Source organism: Triplophysa dalaica, chromosome 19 (assembly GCF_015846415.1).
Source record: "Triplophysa dalaica isolate WHDGS20190420 chromosome 19, ASM1584641v1, whole genome shotgun sequence".
NCBI classification, from domain to species: Eukaryota; Metazoa; Chordata; class Actinopteri; order Cypriniformes; family Nemacheilidae; genus Triplophysa; species Triplophysa dalaica.
The window spans coordinates 85,369-102,500 of NC_079560.1; the positions used below are offsets into that span (position 1 = coordinate 85,369).

The 17,132-nt window shown below is 41.6% G+C and overlaps 3 protein-coding genes across 14 annotated transcripts in view; 2 read left to right on the forward strand and 1 right to left on the reverse strand.

The window, feature by feature from the left end:
* Positions 1-73: 73 nt before the first annotated feature.
* Positions 74-3,256, forward strand: stard4 (StAR-related lipid transfer (START) domain containing 4). Of its 8 annotated transcripts, none has more exons than XM_056731434.1 (6): positions 74-1,090; positions 1,334-1,438; positions 1,618-1,686; positions 1,851-1,977; positions 2,281-2,395; positions 2,544-3,256. In XM_056731434.1, exons 2-6 carry the CDS (start codon positions 1,407-1,409, stop codon positions 2,765-2,767), a joined length of 567 nt encoding a protein of 188 aa, XP_056587412.1. In that variant the 5' UTR covers positions 74-1,090; positions 1,334-1,406; the 3' UTR covers positions 2,768-3,256. The 8 variants fall into 8 exon arrangements, with proteins under 8 accessions (XP_056587412.1, XP_056587407.1, XP_056587413.1 ...); XM_056731429.1 differs by having other exon boundaries at positions 1,637-1,686; XM_056731435.1 differs by having other exon boundaries at positions 74-848.
* Positions 3,257-3,408: 152 nt separating this feature from the next.
* Positions 3,409-15,449, forward strand: jak2a (Janus kinase 2a). Of its 5 annotated transcripts, XM_056730795.1 has the most exons (25): positions 3,471-3,540; positions 5,364-5,393; positions 6,529-6,738; positions 7,519-7,642; positions 7,717-7,834; positions 7,902-8,074; positions 8,154-8,439; positions 8,929-9,048; positions 9,227-9,384; positions 9,501-9,612; positions 9,713-9,899; positions 9,987-10,111; positions 10,201-10,335; positions 10,428-10,515; positions 10,586-10,713; positions 10,785-10,923; positions 10,994-11,145; positions 11,227-11,377; positions 11,457-11,590; positions 11,673-11,862; positions 13,020-13,144; positions 13,252-13,424; positions 13,855-13,972; positions 14,099-14,212; positions 14,293-15,449. In XM_056730795.1, exons 3-25 carry the CDS (start codon positions 6,540-6,542, stop codon positions 14,398-14,400), a joined length of 3,357 nt encoding a protein of 1,118 aa, XP_056586773.1. In that variant the 5' UTR covers positions 3,471-3,540; positions 5,364-5,393; positions 6,529-6,539; the 3' UTR covers positions 14,401-15,449. The 5 variants fall into 5 exon arrangements, with proteins under 5 accessions (XP_056586769.1, XP_056586770.1, XP_056586773.1 ...); XM_056730791.1 differs by lacking the exon at positions 5,364-5,393 and having other exon boundaries at positions 3,409-3,540; XM_056730792.1 differs by lacking the exon at positions 5,364-5,393 and having other exon boundaries at positions 3,409-3,540; positions 7,929-8,074.
* A 696-nt stretch (positions 15,450-16,145) lies between these two features.
* The window catches only part of rln1 (relaxin 1), a 1,796-nt gene continuing 809 nt past the window's right edge, over positions 16,146-17,132 (reverse strand). Inside the window, exon 2 of the mRNA XM_056732038.1 lies at positions 16,146-16,498. Coding sequence (XP_056588016.1) covers positions 16,290-16,498 — 209 coding nt within the window. The 3' untranslated portion in view covers positions 16,146-16,289. The remainder of the gene's footprint in view (positions 16,499-17,132) is intronic.

Below are 17,132 nucleotides of genomic sequence, written 5' to 3' on the forward strand. Positions count from 1 at the left end.
CTGCGCACACCGATCGGCATCAAAGTATCGCGAGAGCAGACTGCAGTCGACAGGTTTGCGAACTCAGCGGTTTCCTGCAGATGTGGGCAACTTTTAAACTGATTCAACCGCTTGAAATTTGAAATGTTCATGAATTGTAGTTGATTTATGCGTGTATTACACTAACCCACTCTACCAAATGTATATTCCAACAATAATAAAACGGAATCGGTCAATAAATCTGTAAATAGTTCTAAAAATAGGAAAACCACAATTTCCTAAGCATTTTGTTGATCAGCTGTAAATCTCGCGGTTAGATCATTTTATCTATGTAAATATACCATGTCAATACTGCTATACTATTATTTTCATTGATTTAAGAGTTTAATTTATAACAGTGACTGTTATGGATTTGTGTATGAGAGTGGCATGTTTTGAGCTGTGGTATTTTGGGCAGCTTTGAGCTAGTTTTGATTGGCCGCTGGAAATGTTTATTTTATACAAAAACCTGGCAACCCTGGCTATTGGTTTGCTCACGTGATACACTGATGTCACGCGCAGGTCGATATGCGCAGCCAGCGCCGCATGAAACACTTCTGACTCAAGAACGTCCGAGTTGTAAGTAGCCAATCAGAATCCGAGTCTGAACTTCGCTTGTGGTTGAGGACCAATCACATGCGTTGAATCTGATGTGAAGATTTTGACAGAAACTTGATTTCCTCGACGACGGTGACACGGTACGACAGAAACACCTCAGTCTCAGATTTCAGTCATGAATCGAAGTTCTTTGTTATACATTTAATTCTTTTATTTCATGTTTGAGTGAATTTCAGACACGCCTGAACGAGAATCAGTTCTTTGTCGCTTCTGTAAGATTGATTAGAAGGTTTCAGTTTATCGTGCTGTTTTCCGCTATTAAAGAACCCTATGAGTGAATTAGATTTGAACGATTAAGCAATTTTTTAACCCCTAAATGTACATTTATTTTATAGTTATCTATAACAAACGACTTCATATCAAAACACAGTAATTATGTAATATTTACAGAGAATAACAGTGATTTAGTTTACAGTAATATTGGACATTTTTTGTGAGGAGAGCTGAATGTATCGTAAGTTTAGAGAAGAATTATGATTTATTTATGTGTATTTACATCTTATGTTTGTTTTAACTTTGACGACTAACATGTCATTTGAAGTCTCAGGCAATTTAAGACAGAAATACGTTACTCATTTGTTCTTTTGTCCAAATATTTGCTCCTCGCACAAGTAACTTTATTTAGAAACAAATAAACAAAAAAAGCTAAAGCCCTTCTATGAACAGTCATGATAACATTCATTCATTTGTGTTTCAGATGTCCAGTTTGTCACACCTCACTTCTCTGAGATCAAAGCTTGAAGAAACTCTGGTGTCCTATCACCATGTGAATGCATCAGAGTGGAATATCGCAAAGAAATCGGTTAGTATGTCTGTACCCTCTTCATCTGTCTGTCTGTCTGTCTCAGTCTGTTTGTCTGTCTGTCTCTGTCTCTCTCTCTCTGTCCTTCTGTCTCTGTCTGTCTGTCCATCTTTTTCTGTCTGTCTGTCCGTTCGTCCGTCTGTCTGTCTGTTGACCGGTTTCTCTTTGGCTTCACTCAGAGTGACTTTGTTTGCGCAGAAGGATGTGACGGTGTGGAGGAAACGTTCAGAAGAATTCAGCGGCTTTCTGTGAGTCTAAATATCCAACTTATCTTCAGAGTCAGACACACCTGAAGCAGCTCATAGACGTCAGGTGTGTTGTGTGCGAGACACATGGATTCTGCAGGACTGGTGTAATGGACGTAACTGAACACAGAACGGTATAAGAGATGCAGATTTCTCTTTCTTCGCAGATATAAAGCAGAGGGAACAGTGGCAGACACCCCGCAGAGGACTGTGGAGTATATTCGCCCTGGTCCATACCGTTTAAACTGGGACAGTCTTATGACTTCCATGGAGATTGTGGAAACACTAGACCAGGTTAATGTACAGTCGGCCACTATATGAGTGTTCAGCGTGTGTTCAAGGGTCTGTATAATGAAACACATGTGTGATAAACAGCAGCAGTAATGTCTTTTACTTTCATAAACACGTCATGCTATCTTGTGTAATCTCTAGAATGATTTTACTGCTTTTGTGTTTATAATACTGGCAGATTTCTGTGAATCTGAATTGTATTTGATTTGTCATGCTGAGTATGATCGAATGAATTCTGTCTTGAGTTAAAGCTGAACATTTGACATTAAATTAACTGAACTATCCAATAATGCTTTGTGTTTGCAGGGCAGTTGCGTTATGAAATACACAACCGCAGGGCAATTGTGGAACATCATTTCTCCGAGAGAGTTTGTGGATTTCTCGCACACGACAGATTATGAGAACGGTCTTCTCTCCTGTGGTCAGTCAAGTGTTGCGTTCATTATTTAAATCACATAAAAAGCACCAGGCTCTAACCACTGAGCCACAGGAAAGGATTAATATTGTGGGAGAACACATAATATTTAAACATGTGAAACTGATATGATGGTTGGTTATTGTCGTTTCAGGTGTAAGCGTTGATCGTGATGAACACAAACAGGATTTCGTAAGAGGGTTTAATCACCCATGTGGCTGGTTCTGTGTGCCAGTGGAGGATTGCACACACAGTTTATTAACCGGCTACATCCAGACTGACCTGAGGGGAATGTTACCGCAATCTGCAGTGGACACGGCGATGGCCAGCGGCCTGATCAATTTTTTCAGTGACCTCAGACAGGCTCTGAAAATGTAGTCTCTCTATCAGTATGCTAAGTACAGGAGAGAGGCCTTGCCAAGCCATGATTTTGACTTTTTGACTCATAAGTTGAAAGTACAGTTTTTCAGAGTTGAAAACACAGAACATCATTCCAGCACCAGTGAAAGATTAGCTCTCGGTACAGATGAGTCTTGAAAGTTGATTGTTTTTTAATCAAGGTTGAACTTGAGATGAAGCTCACGTCTTGATTAAAGGCTAAGAGGTCGAACGAGAAAAGAATGTGAGAATCTGATGATTATCACCATGAATCAACCACTTAGCACAACACTGAGCCTCTTTAGAATCAGAAACACGTACGATTGTGTGCTACATGTCTGTGTATTTTAAATGTTAAATGTTTATAATAACGGTATAGTTTATAAACAGTTTGTTTATAGTATGGTAGTTTGTTGATTGTGAGCGCGCCTGTCTGTTATCTGAATATACTGTACACTTAAGATTTTAAATAAAATGAACAGAATGTTATTAATAATGTTCCGTTTTTCTTTTATTGTTGTATCTGCAGACAATATGACAATATGTATTTATCTCAGGAGTGTAACAATTCCGGGCTCGCTCAACGTGATGACGTTGGGTAGAAACTCCGCCCACAGACGCTGCTCGTCTGTCCTTGCGCTGTCCGTTAGCGCGCGCATGCGTGCGTTGGTCTGATCACAAGCTGGAGCTCGTGAAGTGAGATTTAATGTGTGAGTTTAATGTTCTCGGGCGATAAGGTTCGCTTCAAGTCTCCATGACAACAAACCAGCGGTGTGAGTAACTCTATTAAACAAACAAAGACACTTTACTGGAAATAAACAGCACAAGATTTCTTGACAACAGCGCTTTAAATTGACCCGTGTTTGCTGGGTTAATATCTAGAAATGTGTGGCGTGGTATTGTTTGTTTACTTTTTTATTTTGCTGTCATGTGTGAGGTTTTGGTTTATTTTATTGATTGGGTTTGTGTTAACAGGGTAGAAAGGTTTAAATGGGAAGAAAGTCTTAGTTTTTGGTCGGCCTGGAGAAAACTCTGCTTTCTGTTTCAGTTTGAATCCGGAGGGCTTTTCCCTCATCCGAGTTACGTTAACGTCAAACGTGTGTTTGTTGTAAAGGTCTCGCGTAACGTTACGTTACGTTCTGTGGATCTGATCCACATGTATGTAACGATCTGCCCGCTGCAACAAGATCAGATTCTGTCTCCATGTGTGAAAAACACATCTCTCCCGTCAGCACATGTCAGCTTCTCTCCTCTTATCCTTAAACACCTCAGTTTAGTTTGCTGTGGTTGGCGGTGTTGGGTGTAATTAGTTGCTCTAAATGCACTTCTCCCTTAAAAATGTAAAGTAAGGGTTCATTCTTATTTCCTGTAATTTATTTACAGTAACTTTAGATGTAATTGAACTGAATACTGTGTGATGGATACAATAGTAGAATTGACATTCAAATTCAATGTCTAACTTTAAAATGCATGCATTAATGTATCTTTCTTACTTGGTAATAGTTTAGTCAGTTAATAAGAGCACTTTATGTAGTTTTATACCAGTATAAGGTAACTACGTGGTGTAAGTTTAGGTTCATAGTTATTAAGCAGTTATTATATTAACTGTAATAAGTACACTGTATGTACATGAGGAAACAACACTTTTAAATAAAGTGATTCTGATATAAGTAACTAAATACTTTTTGGAAAGAGTAATTTGTACAGTAATGTAATTACACTGTTGATTATGTCATTACCCAACACTGGTGATAGACTATGAGACCAGTTTTACTGCTCTTATGCTTTGTGTCGTCCTTATGTTGTTGTGATTGCTTCAATTGTTCACCTCATATGTACATCAATTTGGATGAAAGCATCTTCTCAACATACATGTGATGTTTCCTGTGTTCACACTCTGCTGCGGCTTCAAACAGCCAAATGTGAAAGTGACACACACACACACACTGTACTGAGATCAGATCAGATGTGTTCTTATTAAATCCATCAGACACTTGACTGAGATCAGATGTGGTGGATGTTCACTTCTGTGAATTTAAGCGTCTGCTGTTATTCTGTGGTATGGTTTGGTTTTAGAAGCACATTAGAAGAGAATCATTCAAAGTTGACCTATTAAAACAATAATAACGATGATCACTATAGACTGTATAACAAACATCTGTGGCGTTATTTCATCGGAGGAAAAATAAAGACTTACAGTCACATATTAGACATATTCATTTATATAAAGATCAACTGATCATGACAAAAAAATTGTAATCAGATTAAAAAATCCTGATCAGTCCGTTTCTAATTCTAGTGGTTGTAATCCAGTTTTTGCAGCTTTTATCCGGTTCTGGCAGTATGGATTCAGTTGTAGTGGTTTGGATGGGCTTGTTGTTTTCTGTGAGCTGCTGTGTGATATCTCTGATGATTCTGCAGGGTTGTTCAGCAGATAAGAGCGCGTGAGTGTGTGTGTGTGAACACTGATAACACAAACTAAAACAGAGTTGATGTGAGCGTGTCTGTGACACTCATGTTGTTGTGAGCGGGAGAATGAAAAACATGCTATAGATGTGTCTGAATGATTCTTTTGAAATGTTCTCCGTCTATCTAGCTGCTGTTAAATCGCCCACCACAGAGTGACGTGAGTATTCTTAATATTATTAACTTTACACACTGAGTGACAGTTGTTATTATTTCCCGTTTGTGTGGCCACAGAATCCACAGAGTGACCCACACCCATGTGACAGAAAGAAAAGCGTCTACACATAATATCCCTCGGTTCTCTGTACCAAACTGAGTTCATATCAAAGCAAAACACAAGAAACTTGTAGGCCAGGAGCAGAGTCTTGAATCTGATGCGAGCGACTATAGGGAGCCAATGTAAGTAATAAAGAGAGCAGTGACATGTGATCTCTTCGGTTCATTGAAGACCACTCTTGCTTCATTCTGGATCATCTGTAGAGGTTTGGTCGTGCAAGCAGGAAGTCCAGCTAGTAGCCCATTACAATAGTCCAGTCTGGACAGAACAAGAGCCTGGACTAAGACCTGCGTAGCATGCTCGGATATGAAAGGTCTAATTTCCCTGATATTGTAGAGGATGAATCTACAGGACAGAGTGGTGCTGGCAACATGATCTGTGAAGTTTATTTCTCTAAGGTGTTTCACTTAAACTCTTAACTCAACTCAACTCAACTCAACTCAACTTTATTTATATAGCGCTTTTTACAATTTTCATTGTTACAAAGCAGCTGTACATGAGACACATTTAATACAAGTATGAATTCTAAAGCAGCCCCCCCGGCCAGGCAGATAGTGCAAAACAATATGCAAACGGTGGTGAGGAACCCAAAACTCCCATCGAGAAAAAAAACCTCAGGGGAACCCAGGCCCAACCAGGGGATTCCAGTTCCCCTCTGGCAAAAGCTGCTGCCTCTGCACAAGCTCATCAGTGCTTGCACAACAAGGCTTAATAAAAATATAAAAATTAAAGATTATCATTAACAATCTAATAGCATTTGAAATGTTGTAGAAAAAAAACAAAGTTTCAACAGCGTGTTCCTTCAGAAGCTTTCGGGGCAGACTTTTGACAGCCCTGCTTTAAAAGATTTGTTTATACAAATGTTCTTTTGTAGTTTATGAGGTGTGTTTCATATGGACAAGCGTCCGTCTGTTTCATTGTGTCTGTCATCTGATGAGAAAAGAAAGTTCATCTGTGAGGTCTGGTGATGTGTTCATGATAGTGCTGCAGTAATTATTGTGTGTGTGTTTCTCTTCAGGTGAATGGCACATGGCTTTGACACCGTTTGTTACCATGGAGACGCCCTCATGGAATGTGAACAGTGATGGGCATTCAGAGAAAGAGTTGTGTAGCGCCGCCCTGCAGGTTCATCTGCTTTGCTGCAGAGAGAAAGAGTCAAACGTGCTGTCGTACCCACCGGGAGAATACATCACTGAAGAGATTTGCATCACTGCAGCCAAACAATGTGGTTAGTGTGTGTGTGTGTACTTGTACATCTATCTTTATGAGGACCAGTTTGAGTTTTAGACCAGCAGAGGACTGCTGAGAGACATTTGGCCGGTCAAGAGAGACATTTTGGCCGGTCCTCACTTTCTGAGACCCCCTTAAAGGGCTGTTTGAGGGTCAAGACCTGGTTTTAGGGTTTAGGTTATAATCAGGTTTAGGTTATAATCAGGTTTAGGGTTAGGGTCAGGTAATCACTTGTGATGGGTTTGGGTTAGGGGCTAGAGATTGCGTCAATGTATTTCCTCATAAAGATAGCTGTGCAAACGTGTGTACGTGTGTGTGGAGCATTTCTCTTCGAGTGATGTTTGGGGATGTGTAATAGAGAGAGATAGACATACAGTCAGACAGTAAACACATCTTTTGTCTTTGTAAGGTTTTGGCTATAATGTTGGATGCAGACTGGTTAACTTCCTGTTCCCACCCTAACCGCTTCCTGTTTACCCATATGAGTGTGTAATATTTATTTCGGCATGAATGTGTGTGTTTTAGGGTTGATGCATCCTTACATTTATGTGTTTCTGCAGGGCCGACCCTAAATGACTTCCTCTATTTTGTCTCTCAGCTGTCGCCCATGCACTTGTTTCTCATCATCACGCACACACGCACACACACACACACACACACACACGGACTGCTGTAGAAGGTCTCAGTAAGTGTTTGTGTTCACAGGTCAAAGGTCACGCAGGAGAACACTGATGACTGCCATGCTGTGTCATATAACGATGTGTGTGTGTGTTCACAGGTATCAGTCCCATGTACTGCAGTCTTTTTGGACTGATGAGAGAAACAGATCGCACCTGGCTTCCACCCAATCACATTTTTAAGATTGAAACATCCACCAATGAGAAGCTTCTGTTCAGAATCAGGTGCACAGAGTCACGACACTCTCACACACACACACACACACACACACAGCCTCTGATTCTCTCTCTCTCTCTAGGTATTATTTTCCAGGCTGGTATGGCAGCAGTATAAACTGTGCACGCAGGTGTGGAGTCATGAAGAGTTCTGGGGCACCTGTGCTCGATGACATCACTATGGGTTATCTGTTTGCACAGGTTAGGAGAAATTCACTCACACACAGCTCACAAACCCTCGTGCATTTTACTGCAACTGACTAACCAGCTTCTGATGTGTGTGTGTGTGAGTCAGTGGAGATGTGATTTTCTGAGCGGTGCGGTGTGCGTTCCTGTCAGTATGGAGTTTCAGGAAGAATGTTTGGGATTGGCTGTTTTGGATATCATGCGATTGGCCAGAGGAAAAGGCAAGTCACCTGTTGACATCTACAACCACAACAGGTGAGTGCTCATTCCTGACCTTTGACCTGCCTCAGAGAGTCCATCATTCACTTTAGTAAACCTTGACGCTCTTTTGCAGTTATAAGTCGTTCCTTCCCAAGAACATGCGAAGGCACATTGAGAATCAGCACTTTGTGACCCGGAAGCGGATTCGGTTCCGTTTCAGGAAGTTCATTCATGAGTTCAGCTCGTGTAAAGCCACAGTGAGAGATCTTAAACTGAAGTATGTGGTCAGTCTGGAGACGCTGCAGACGGCCTTCTACACAGAGCGCTTTTATGTCCACCAACCGTCCACGGGACACGTCACCATCGTGGTCAGCGGCGACCACGGCATCCGGTGGTCCAGAGGAACAGATGAGAGAGAGGTACTCATGGTTTTATTTATCTGGATTAATGATGTGCCATGTGAAGGGTTAGGAACTCTCTGTATCAGGTGTTCGTCTTGTGGTGCCATCCCATAAAGGTAAAAAATCTCTCTCGCGCACCTTCTCCGGATCTGTTCCACCTATGTGGAATGATCTGCCCACTGCTACAAGATCTGCAGATTCTGTAGCCATCTTTAAGAAACGTCTGAAAACACATCTCTTCCGCCAACATCTTACTGATCTGTTCTGACTCTTTTCTTCTCTACTCTAAAAAAAAAAAAATGAATGAATGGTTCCGTATACTGTGTTAGGTTATATGAGACTAGTCTTCTTTTTGATTGCACTTATGCTTTTGTTGTACTTATGCTGTCCTAATTGCTTCCATTATCTACCCCACTTGTAAGTCGCTTTGGATAAAAGTGTCTGCTAAATGACTAAATGTAAATGTAATGTAAAATGTTCATGTTATCACATCTTCCTGTCTGTCAGGAGCTGCAGGTGTACTGTGATTTCTCAGACGTCATTGACATCAGTATCAAGCAGGGGACTAAAGACGGATCAGTCGAGAATAGAATCGTCTCCATTAACAAACAAGACGGGCAGACGCTGGTACTGATCACACACACACAAACACACACACGCACACATATTCACACATACGCACATACACACACACTCACACAAACACACACATACACTCGCACACATATATTCACACACTCAGTTTTACAGTAAAACATGTTTGTGGTGTGCTGACAGGACTTTTCTGTGTGTGTTTGAGTGACAGGAGTTGGAGTTTCATTCTCTGTCTGAGGCGTTGTCGTTTGTGTCTTTGATTGACGGGTACTACAGACTCACCACAGACGCTCATCATTATCTGTGTAAAGAGGTGGCGGCCCCTCGACTCCTGGAGGCCATACAGACTAACTGTCACGGCCCTGTGGCGTAAGATTCTTTCAGTCACAGCCTTATTCCCAAAGTTCCTTCGGATACAAGTGTTCACACAGTGAATGATGAGAAAGTGTGTGTGTATCACAAATGATGAGATGTTGTTCTGTCAGGACGGAGTTTGCCATCAGTCGTCTGCGGCGCTGTGACAATCAGACGGGTGTTTATATTCTCAGATGCAGCCCAAAAGATTACCACAAATACTTTCTGTCATTTGTCATTGAGGCAAGTGTGTTTTGTTCTCAAGTGAGGAAGAATAACGTTCAGAGTTCTCTTCATAGATGACTGTGAGTGTTTGACTGACTCTGTGTGTGTGTGTGTGTAGTGTGAGGGTCAGCAGCTGGTCAAACACTGTCTCATTCATCGCTCTCATTCAGGAGAGTTTGTGCTCAATGGATCTAAATGCAGTTTTGGGAGTTTGGCTGAATTACTGCAGCGTTACCAGAAGGAGGCGCTGCGCTCCGACACACACGTCTTCCAGCTGAGCCGCTGCTGTCCGCCCAGGAGCAAAGGTGTGACGTCAGCAGAATGTAATGTGTCATTGTTTTGTGTCCATGAGCTGAGAGGATGTGTGTGTGTGTGTGTGTGTGTGTCTTTAGAGAAATCAAACCTGCTGGTGACCAGAAACAATGAGACCTCATCAGACGTCTGTCAGTCTCCTTCTGGGTTTAAACCTGTCAATCAAATGATCTTCCACAAAATCCATAAAGAAGATCTGGAGACTGTAAGTCCAAACACACACACACTCATGAAACAAACACACACACACTCACGTCACAAACACGGTGATGTTTCTCTTGTTTTCGTGTGCAGAGAGAGAGTTTGGGGCAGGGGACGTTCACTCAGGTGTTTCGGGGCTACAGGACGGAGCTTGGAGATTACGGTGAGGTCCACAAGATGGAAGTTGTGCTGAAAGTTCTCGAAAAGTCTCACGGCAACTACACCGAGGTATTGTGAGAAACCTGCAGACAAGTTGACTGTGTGATCGCTACACAATAATCCTCATCATCTCTCTCTCTATGTTTCTCTCTCTCTGGCAGTCGTTCTTTGAATCAGCAAGCATGATGAGTCAGTTATCACACAAACACCTGCTGCTGAATTATGGCATCTGCGTCTGCGCAGACGAACGTAAGTAGCGTGCATGGGTCTGTGCTCTTGGTTGTGTTTGGTGAGATGTAAGTGTAGATTTGTCTTTCAGACATCATGGTGCAGGAGTTCATGCGCTTCGGCTCGCTGGACACGTACCTGAAGAGAAACCGCAACTTCATCAACATCACCTGGAAGCTGGAGGTGGCCAAGCAGCTGGCCTGGGCCCTGCACCACCTGGTGAGAGAGACGCACACCGATGAACACCGACTGATGGAATACACAATCTGACATCTGATCTTCCTCCACAGGAGGAGAAGAACCTGATCCATGGAAATGTCTGTGCCAGGAACGTTCTGGTGACTCGAGAAGAAGATCGTAAGACTGGAACGCCTCCTTTCATCAAACTGAGCGACCCGGGAATCAGTTTGTCTGTTCAGCCCAAAGAACGTAGGAGACGTTTGCTGTTGAATGTGCTCCTGTCACGTGTGTGTGTGTTTCTCACGTGTTCTGTGTGTAGTTCTGATCGAGCGGATCCCTTGGGTTCCTCCCGAGTGTGTGAAGGACAGTCGCAACTTGACTTTGGCGGCAGATAAATGGAGTTTCGGTGCGACGCTGTGGGAGATATACTGCAGCGGTGAACGTCCGCTCGCCTCGTACGACAGTTCAAAGGTGTGCCGTCGCCACTGCGTCTCTGTGTGTTGCTTCCGTCTGTTGTGGTCTGGTGTTGATGGGTGTGTTTGTTTTGTGCAGAAGCTGTTGTTTTACGAGGACAAGCATCAGCTTCAGGCTCCTAAATGGACAGAACTGGCGTGTGTTATTAACAGCTGTATGGGTTATGAGCCGCTGAAGAGACCGTCATTCAGAGCTCTCATCAGAGACCTCAACAGCCTCTTCACACCAGGTGCCGCACACACACACACGCATGCACACGCACACACACACACACGTACTAGAGTACAGTGAGTCTGTGTGTTTCTCAGACTATGAGCTGCTGGTGGAAAGTGAGACGGTGGCCAGCAGAAAACGAGCGCTGGGGTTTAATGGAGCCTTTGAGAATCAGGAACCAACTCAGTTTGAGGCCAGACACTTGATCTTCCTACAGCTGCTGGGCAAGGTCAACAATCCTCATCTCACACACCCACACACACAAGGAATCCCACCACTATCGTCAAGTGAATGTGTGTGTGTGTGTGCAGGGTAACTTTGGCAGCGTGGAGAAGTGCAGGTATGATCCGCTGCAGGATAACACAGGTGAGGTGGTGGCAGTGAAGAAGCTACAGCACAGCACCGCTGAACACCTGCGAGACTTTGAGAGAGAAATCGAGATCCTGCGATCACTGCAGCATGAGAATATTGTGAGATATAAAGGCGTCTGTTACACTGCAGGTGAGAACACGCTGCTTTATCTCTCAATATACAAACATCTCTCTCTTTTGATCGATCTCAATCATTCAACTCTGATCTCTCTCTGGTCTGTGCCAGTCATGTTTGTGAGAGTATGTCCTGATCCACGTGGCTCTCAGTTTTTGATCGGTCACTGTGTACAGATAGTCGCCGTGTTTAGGGTCAGAAAACACTGGGTCTCATTCACTGATAACTGTGTAGATTGTTTGGTATCTGTACTCACTGGAGAATTCTCCACCTGATTCACAACACATGCGCGCGCAGGTGAATCTGTTCTTATTATCGCTCTAAATTTAGGGAATTAAAACAGTTCTACACAAGCCCTCGTTTAGAAAATAGGAATATAAAAAATACACAACAAAAGGACATTTTCTTCCACCCTTTCATCTCTCGTCAAACGTGCCGCTGTGCCCAGACGCGCACTCCCCCGATCCTCCAGCAATCCCTAGTGTTTCATTCTCAGATGCATTTCAAACATCTACTTCTAAACCCAGATCACAGACCTCTCGTTAGCTAGCTGGACATCTGCGTGAGGGATCAGGCTGTGCTGCTCGGTCACCAACATTATTCTAAATATCTACTTTTGTGATCGGCAGAAGAAAGAAAGTCACACATGTTTGAAATAACAAGGCGGCGTGTTAATGATGAGAATTTTCATTTGGAAGGCGAACTACCTCTTTAAAATCGTTCATACGCAGATTTAACGCAAAACTTCAGCGTTCACAAGTGTAGTGATTGAGACCCACTGCATTCAGAACCTTGTTCTTCTGTTTGAGTTTCCCAAACATTGATGTCGTATTACATTCTATCTAATTACTCCACAATTGAATAAGTTAGTGGTTCAGTGTGGTTTATGATCGGGGATGCATTGTTTGTTGTGTGCCGATGGACCCCCGTCACCCCACACCTCACTGCCACAGAGGACAAATCGGATGGTTCTAATATTTTCAGCCAAGTTCTCTATAGGATGTTCATGGGTTACCTCTTAGTTCATTCACCGCAGGATTAAAGTTTTCTCTGTGGGTGTGATTTTTAAACACAAGTGACTGTAGTGTTATGTGTGTTGTGTTCACTGGCATCTGAATCTGTTGTGGAAGGTGATCCGTTAACCGTCTGCGTCTCTATCTGTCTATCTGCAGGTCGTAAGAATTTGCGTCTCATCATGGAATATCTGCCCTTTGGTAGTTTAAGAGATTATCTTTCCAAAAATAAAGAGTGTTTTGACCACACGAAACTACTGCTATATGCATCCCAGATCTGTAAGGTATTTCTCCAAAATAACACACACACACATTTTAATAACAATCAAACAAAACTTGATTCATGTGACTGTGCGTGTGTGTGTCCCTCTTTCTGTGTGTGTGTGTTTAGGGAATGGACTACCTTGCATTAAAGCGTTACGTTCACAGAGATTTGGCTACTCGGAACATTCTGGTGGAGAGTGAATATCGAGTAAAGATCGGAGACTTTGGCCTCACTAAAGTTCTTCCCCAGGATAAAGAATATTACACCGTGAGAGAGCCGGGTGAAAGCCCTATATTCTGGTGAGATCTACTGGAGAGGTTGTTAGAATCATGAAGGTTTCTGCACATCAATGGAAATTTGTTTGTATTATTGAAATGCAAAAACAAGTGTGTAAATTTACATTTGTGCATTTGGCAGAGGTTTTTATCCAAAGCAACTTGCATTGTGTTGTTCTATACATTTGTTTCTGAGTATGTGCTAACCCTGGGATCAAACCCTTGACCTTGACGTTGCTAGCGTCACGCTCTGACCACTGAGCAACAGGAAAGTTGTGTTTTTGAAACATTTATACATAAAGCATAAAAAGTCAAATTAGATTTTCTTCATCAGCGTCACAATTGAGAATGGCTTCATTTCAGTTAGACATCAGATATGTAATGATTTTTCACAATAGTTTGTGAACATGATCTCTATGTGTTTGTGTTTAAATGATGTTGTGTTGTGCTGAAGGTACGCACCAGAATCTTTGACTGAGAGTAAATTCAGCGTTGCGTCTGATGTCTGGAGTTTTGGAGTCGTTCTTTATGAACTTTTTACCTTCAGTAACAAAACCTGCAGCCCTCCCACTGTAAGTGTCTCTCTGTCAGACTCATGTTTATAAGAAAGATGCAAGTCAGAAGTGACGTGTCGAAATAAACGATGCTTCCATGTTCAGTTTGGTGATTCATGCAGCATGATTGTGTTTGTGTGCCAGGTGTTTATGGAGCAGATGGGTGACGATAAACAAGGTCAGATGATTGTTTATCACCTGATCGATCTGCTCAAGAGAAACTATCGTTTGCCGTCTCCAATAGGATGTCCAGCTGAGGTAAACTCGCTCGCAGGTGAAAGGCTCTTCTGCGATCAGTCGGAATGTCACATCACTCTGTCCTCTTGTCTCTCTTTCAGATTCACACGTTAATGACAGAATGTTGGGCACCAGAGCCGAGCAGACGTCCTACATTTAAAGATCTGGCTCAGGGAATAAGCGCCATCCAGGACAGCAGGAGCAGCTAACGCCCGAGTGCAGTTCACTCTTGATTTCTGCTGAAATACTGTGGGATGTATGTCGTGTCTTCTCTTCCTGTAGGATCTGCAGCAGAATTCTGAAGCTGAATCTGCAGGTTAAGAGTCACTAGCTCTTGAGATGCTTCAATATAGAAGTCTGTATTGTATCGTATCTTTCGTTTGCAAGATGACAAAACTGCAAGGATCTCAGATGAGACTCTTCACACGTCTCACTGCATGCACATATTTACATCTTAAATGATTATATTGACGATCTTGCAAGCTGTTTTATGAGCTTTTGTTTAAAACATTGTGTGCAGTATTATAAGGTTTGAACAGTCATGTTACACAACAGTGTGCAACCGAAAAAAAAGGGATTTGCAAAGTGTGAAAAAGCAAAGGAAGTGGTGAGCATTTATACTGAAGGTGTTAAATCTTACTGGAGATCTTCTGTCCTGATCAAACACAACACAAACCTGCTCAACACAATTTTACACTAACCCTAATCTGTAACTAACTACAGGCATTTCTGTTGGGTTTCTGCATTTCTGTTGATGTGTCAACTTTGATTGTAAAAAGGTAGATCAGCTTTTAACAGCGGCACAGTTTGTAAATAAATAAAAAAAAATCAAGTAAAAAGTGAAATTATATATTTACTTGGACAAACTTAAACCAAGTGATGGATAAAAATGCCTTCAAACATTTTGATTTTATTTAGAAAAAAACAGATAATTCATCTATTGAATTATTATTTTAAATAGATTTGCGTTTCGTTCTATATATTGGATTTGATTTAATAAAACATCTTTATTTTATTGGCTGAACTGGAAGAACATTTTCCCAAAACGATGTAATTCCACTTCCTGCCACATTCCACGTTCTTTGTGATAATTCAACTGACGTTTATATAAATGAATTTCAGTGAGTTGCTCATATAATTGATGTTTCATATAAGTTTTATTTTTACAATTACTTTTGGTTTGTATGTATTTTTGCAATGAGCTCTGGTGTGTGTGTGAAACTCAGACATTTTGAAGATAAAGAGTTATTTTCTGTGTTCATAAGTCTCTCTTGTGTTTTTATTTGGATCGGAACATAAACCGCTGTGATGACGACTGAATAATATACACATAAACACTAAACTGCGAGAAAATGATCCCGTCACGTTGACTACAGGGCTTCTGGTACTATCAAAGGATTTTCTTTAAAAAGTTAAAGGTAACCATCAAAATGTAATTTTGTGACGTCAAACACAAGCTCTTCTGTAGCTCGTGCGTCGAGGATCTTTAGACTCACAGCAGCGTTCATTGAAGACACACCGAGAGACTTTGACTGACATGTTAAGCTGCCAATCACAGATCGTTTTGTTTAGCGTTGTTACAGTAAGTCCTGAACCAGGTTTAGGAAACACTCATTACACCGATTCATGATTACTTTCTCTAGAAGGAAAGTCGCAGAAATGTAACAAATTAAATGACTTGAAGTCTTTCCAGTTTAGTGCGCTTAATGCATCAGATCTGTTAAGCAAATATGACTAAAGTGAGCTGATGCTTCAGTGTCAGGGATCCTTCTCGCTTAAATCTCATTCTAAAGTTCAGCGTCGGAAAGATTGATCGCTTTCGGTTCTTTGTTCGCTTCTCTCATCTGTGATTCCCGGAGAATCATTTTTATTCACTTTATAAGTTATAATTGTAACAGTTATTTTACGAACAGATGAAAGTAAAGTCAGGGTTATACCTCACACAGCCTCTCCCGTGAAGAAACAATCAGTCACACATGAAAGCGGCACTAAGACACCTGGACGCTTGTTCGTGTGTTTTAATACATTCACATTTATTCACGTGGAAGAGCTGAAATAAATAGAGAGACAGTTGAAGAGAGTTGATGTGTGAGCGGACTCAGCACAGGCGCCCGATGTCGTGTTTCGTACAGCCCTGGTTGCAGCACAATCCCGCCAGTCCGAGCGAGAAATTCCGCTTTCGACGCTCCGGGCGCGAGGAGAAGAGCGTCGCGACGCGCGCGTCAGTCTGTAGCCGCAGCAGGTCTGAGAGAAGCGGCGCGTCTTCACTCACGCTGAACTCATCGCGTCTCTCCAGTGACATCTCGCCTGAGTCCAAGAGAGAATAAAACATGAATTCTGCCCGTTTCGTACATTAAAATCTGATGTTTAAACGTACTAACTGAAATGAATCCACAATAAAGACAAAGAGTGAAAACTATGAGTTTGATCTAAACATTTAATGGACCTGAAGATAGGTAACATAATATAAACAACACATTTAATAAATAGTATTGTAAACACAACAAACAATATCAGCTTAACATAAAAGCATAAACAGGGTTTTTGTGATCATTATTCACAATATATTTACATCAGCAGTCTGCTGTCTTTAATGTAAGGGTCAATGACGTGACATGTATTTTTTTTGTCCAAATTCATTATTTTCCTAAAAAGAATTTGAATAAATACATGTCATATATCAAATGGATCTACAATATGTCCTTTATAAGAAACCCTTTTCATTTTATTGAAATTCAATAGATTTTTTGAGTTTTGGTGTTTGAAAGACCAAAAATGTCAGGTGGTGCGACCGTCCGAACATACAAACAGAGAACAGAACTGAGAAATAAATGTTAATTTTCTCAATAAAGTTCTTAATAATATATTTTGGCATGATTTTATGTTAAATTTCTTATATATGAGGGGAAAAATACTCAGTGCTAAATACATTAAATGTATA

Bases quoted from the DNA above. Each gene is read 5' to 3' on its own strand.
- stard4 (XM_056731428.1), top strand. From the start codon at position 1,295: ATGAACAGTCATGATAACATTCATTCATTTGTGTTTCAGATGTCCAGT. The intron at 1,439-1,636 runs GTTAGTATGTCT...TTGTTTGCGCAG, and splicing joins GGAATATCGCAAAGAAATCG to AAGGATGTGACGGTGTGGAG. The intron at 1,687-1,850 runs GTGAGTCTAAAT...CTTTCTTCGCAG, and splicing joins GAAGAATTCAGCGGCTTTCT to ATATAAAGCAGAGGGAACAG.
- jak2a (XM_056730791.1), top strand. The intron at 9,049-9,226 runs GTACTGATCACA...TTTGAGTGACAG, and splicing joins AACAAGACGGGCAGACGCTG to GAGTTGGAGTTTCATTCTCT. The intron at 9,385-9,500 runs GTAAGATTCTTT...TTGTTCTGTCAG, and splicing joins AACTGTCACGGCCCTGTGGC to GACGGAGTTTGCCATCAGTC.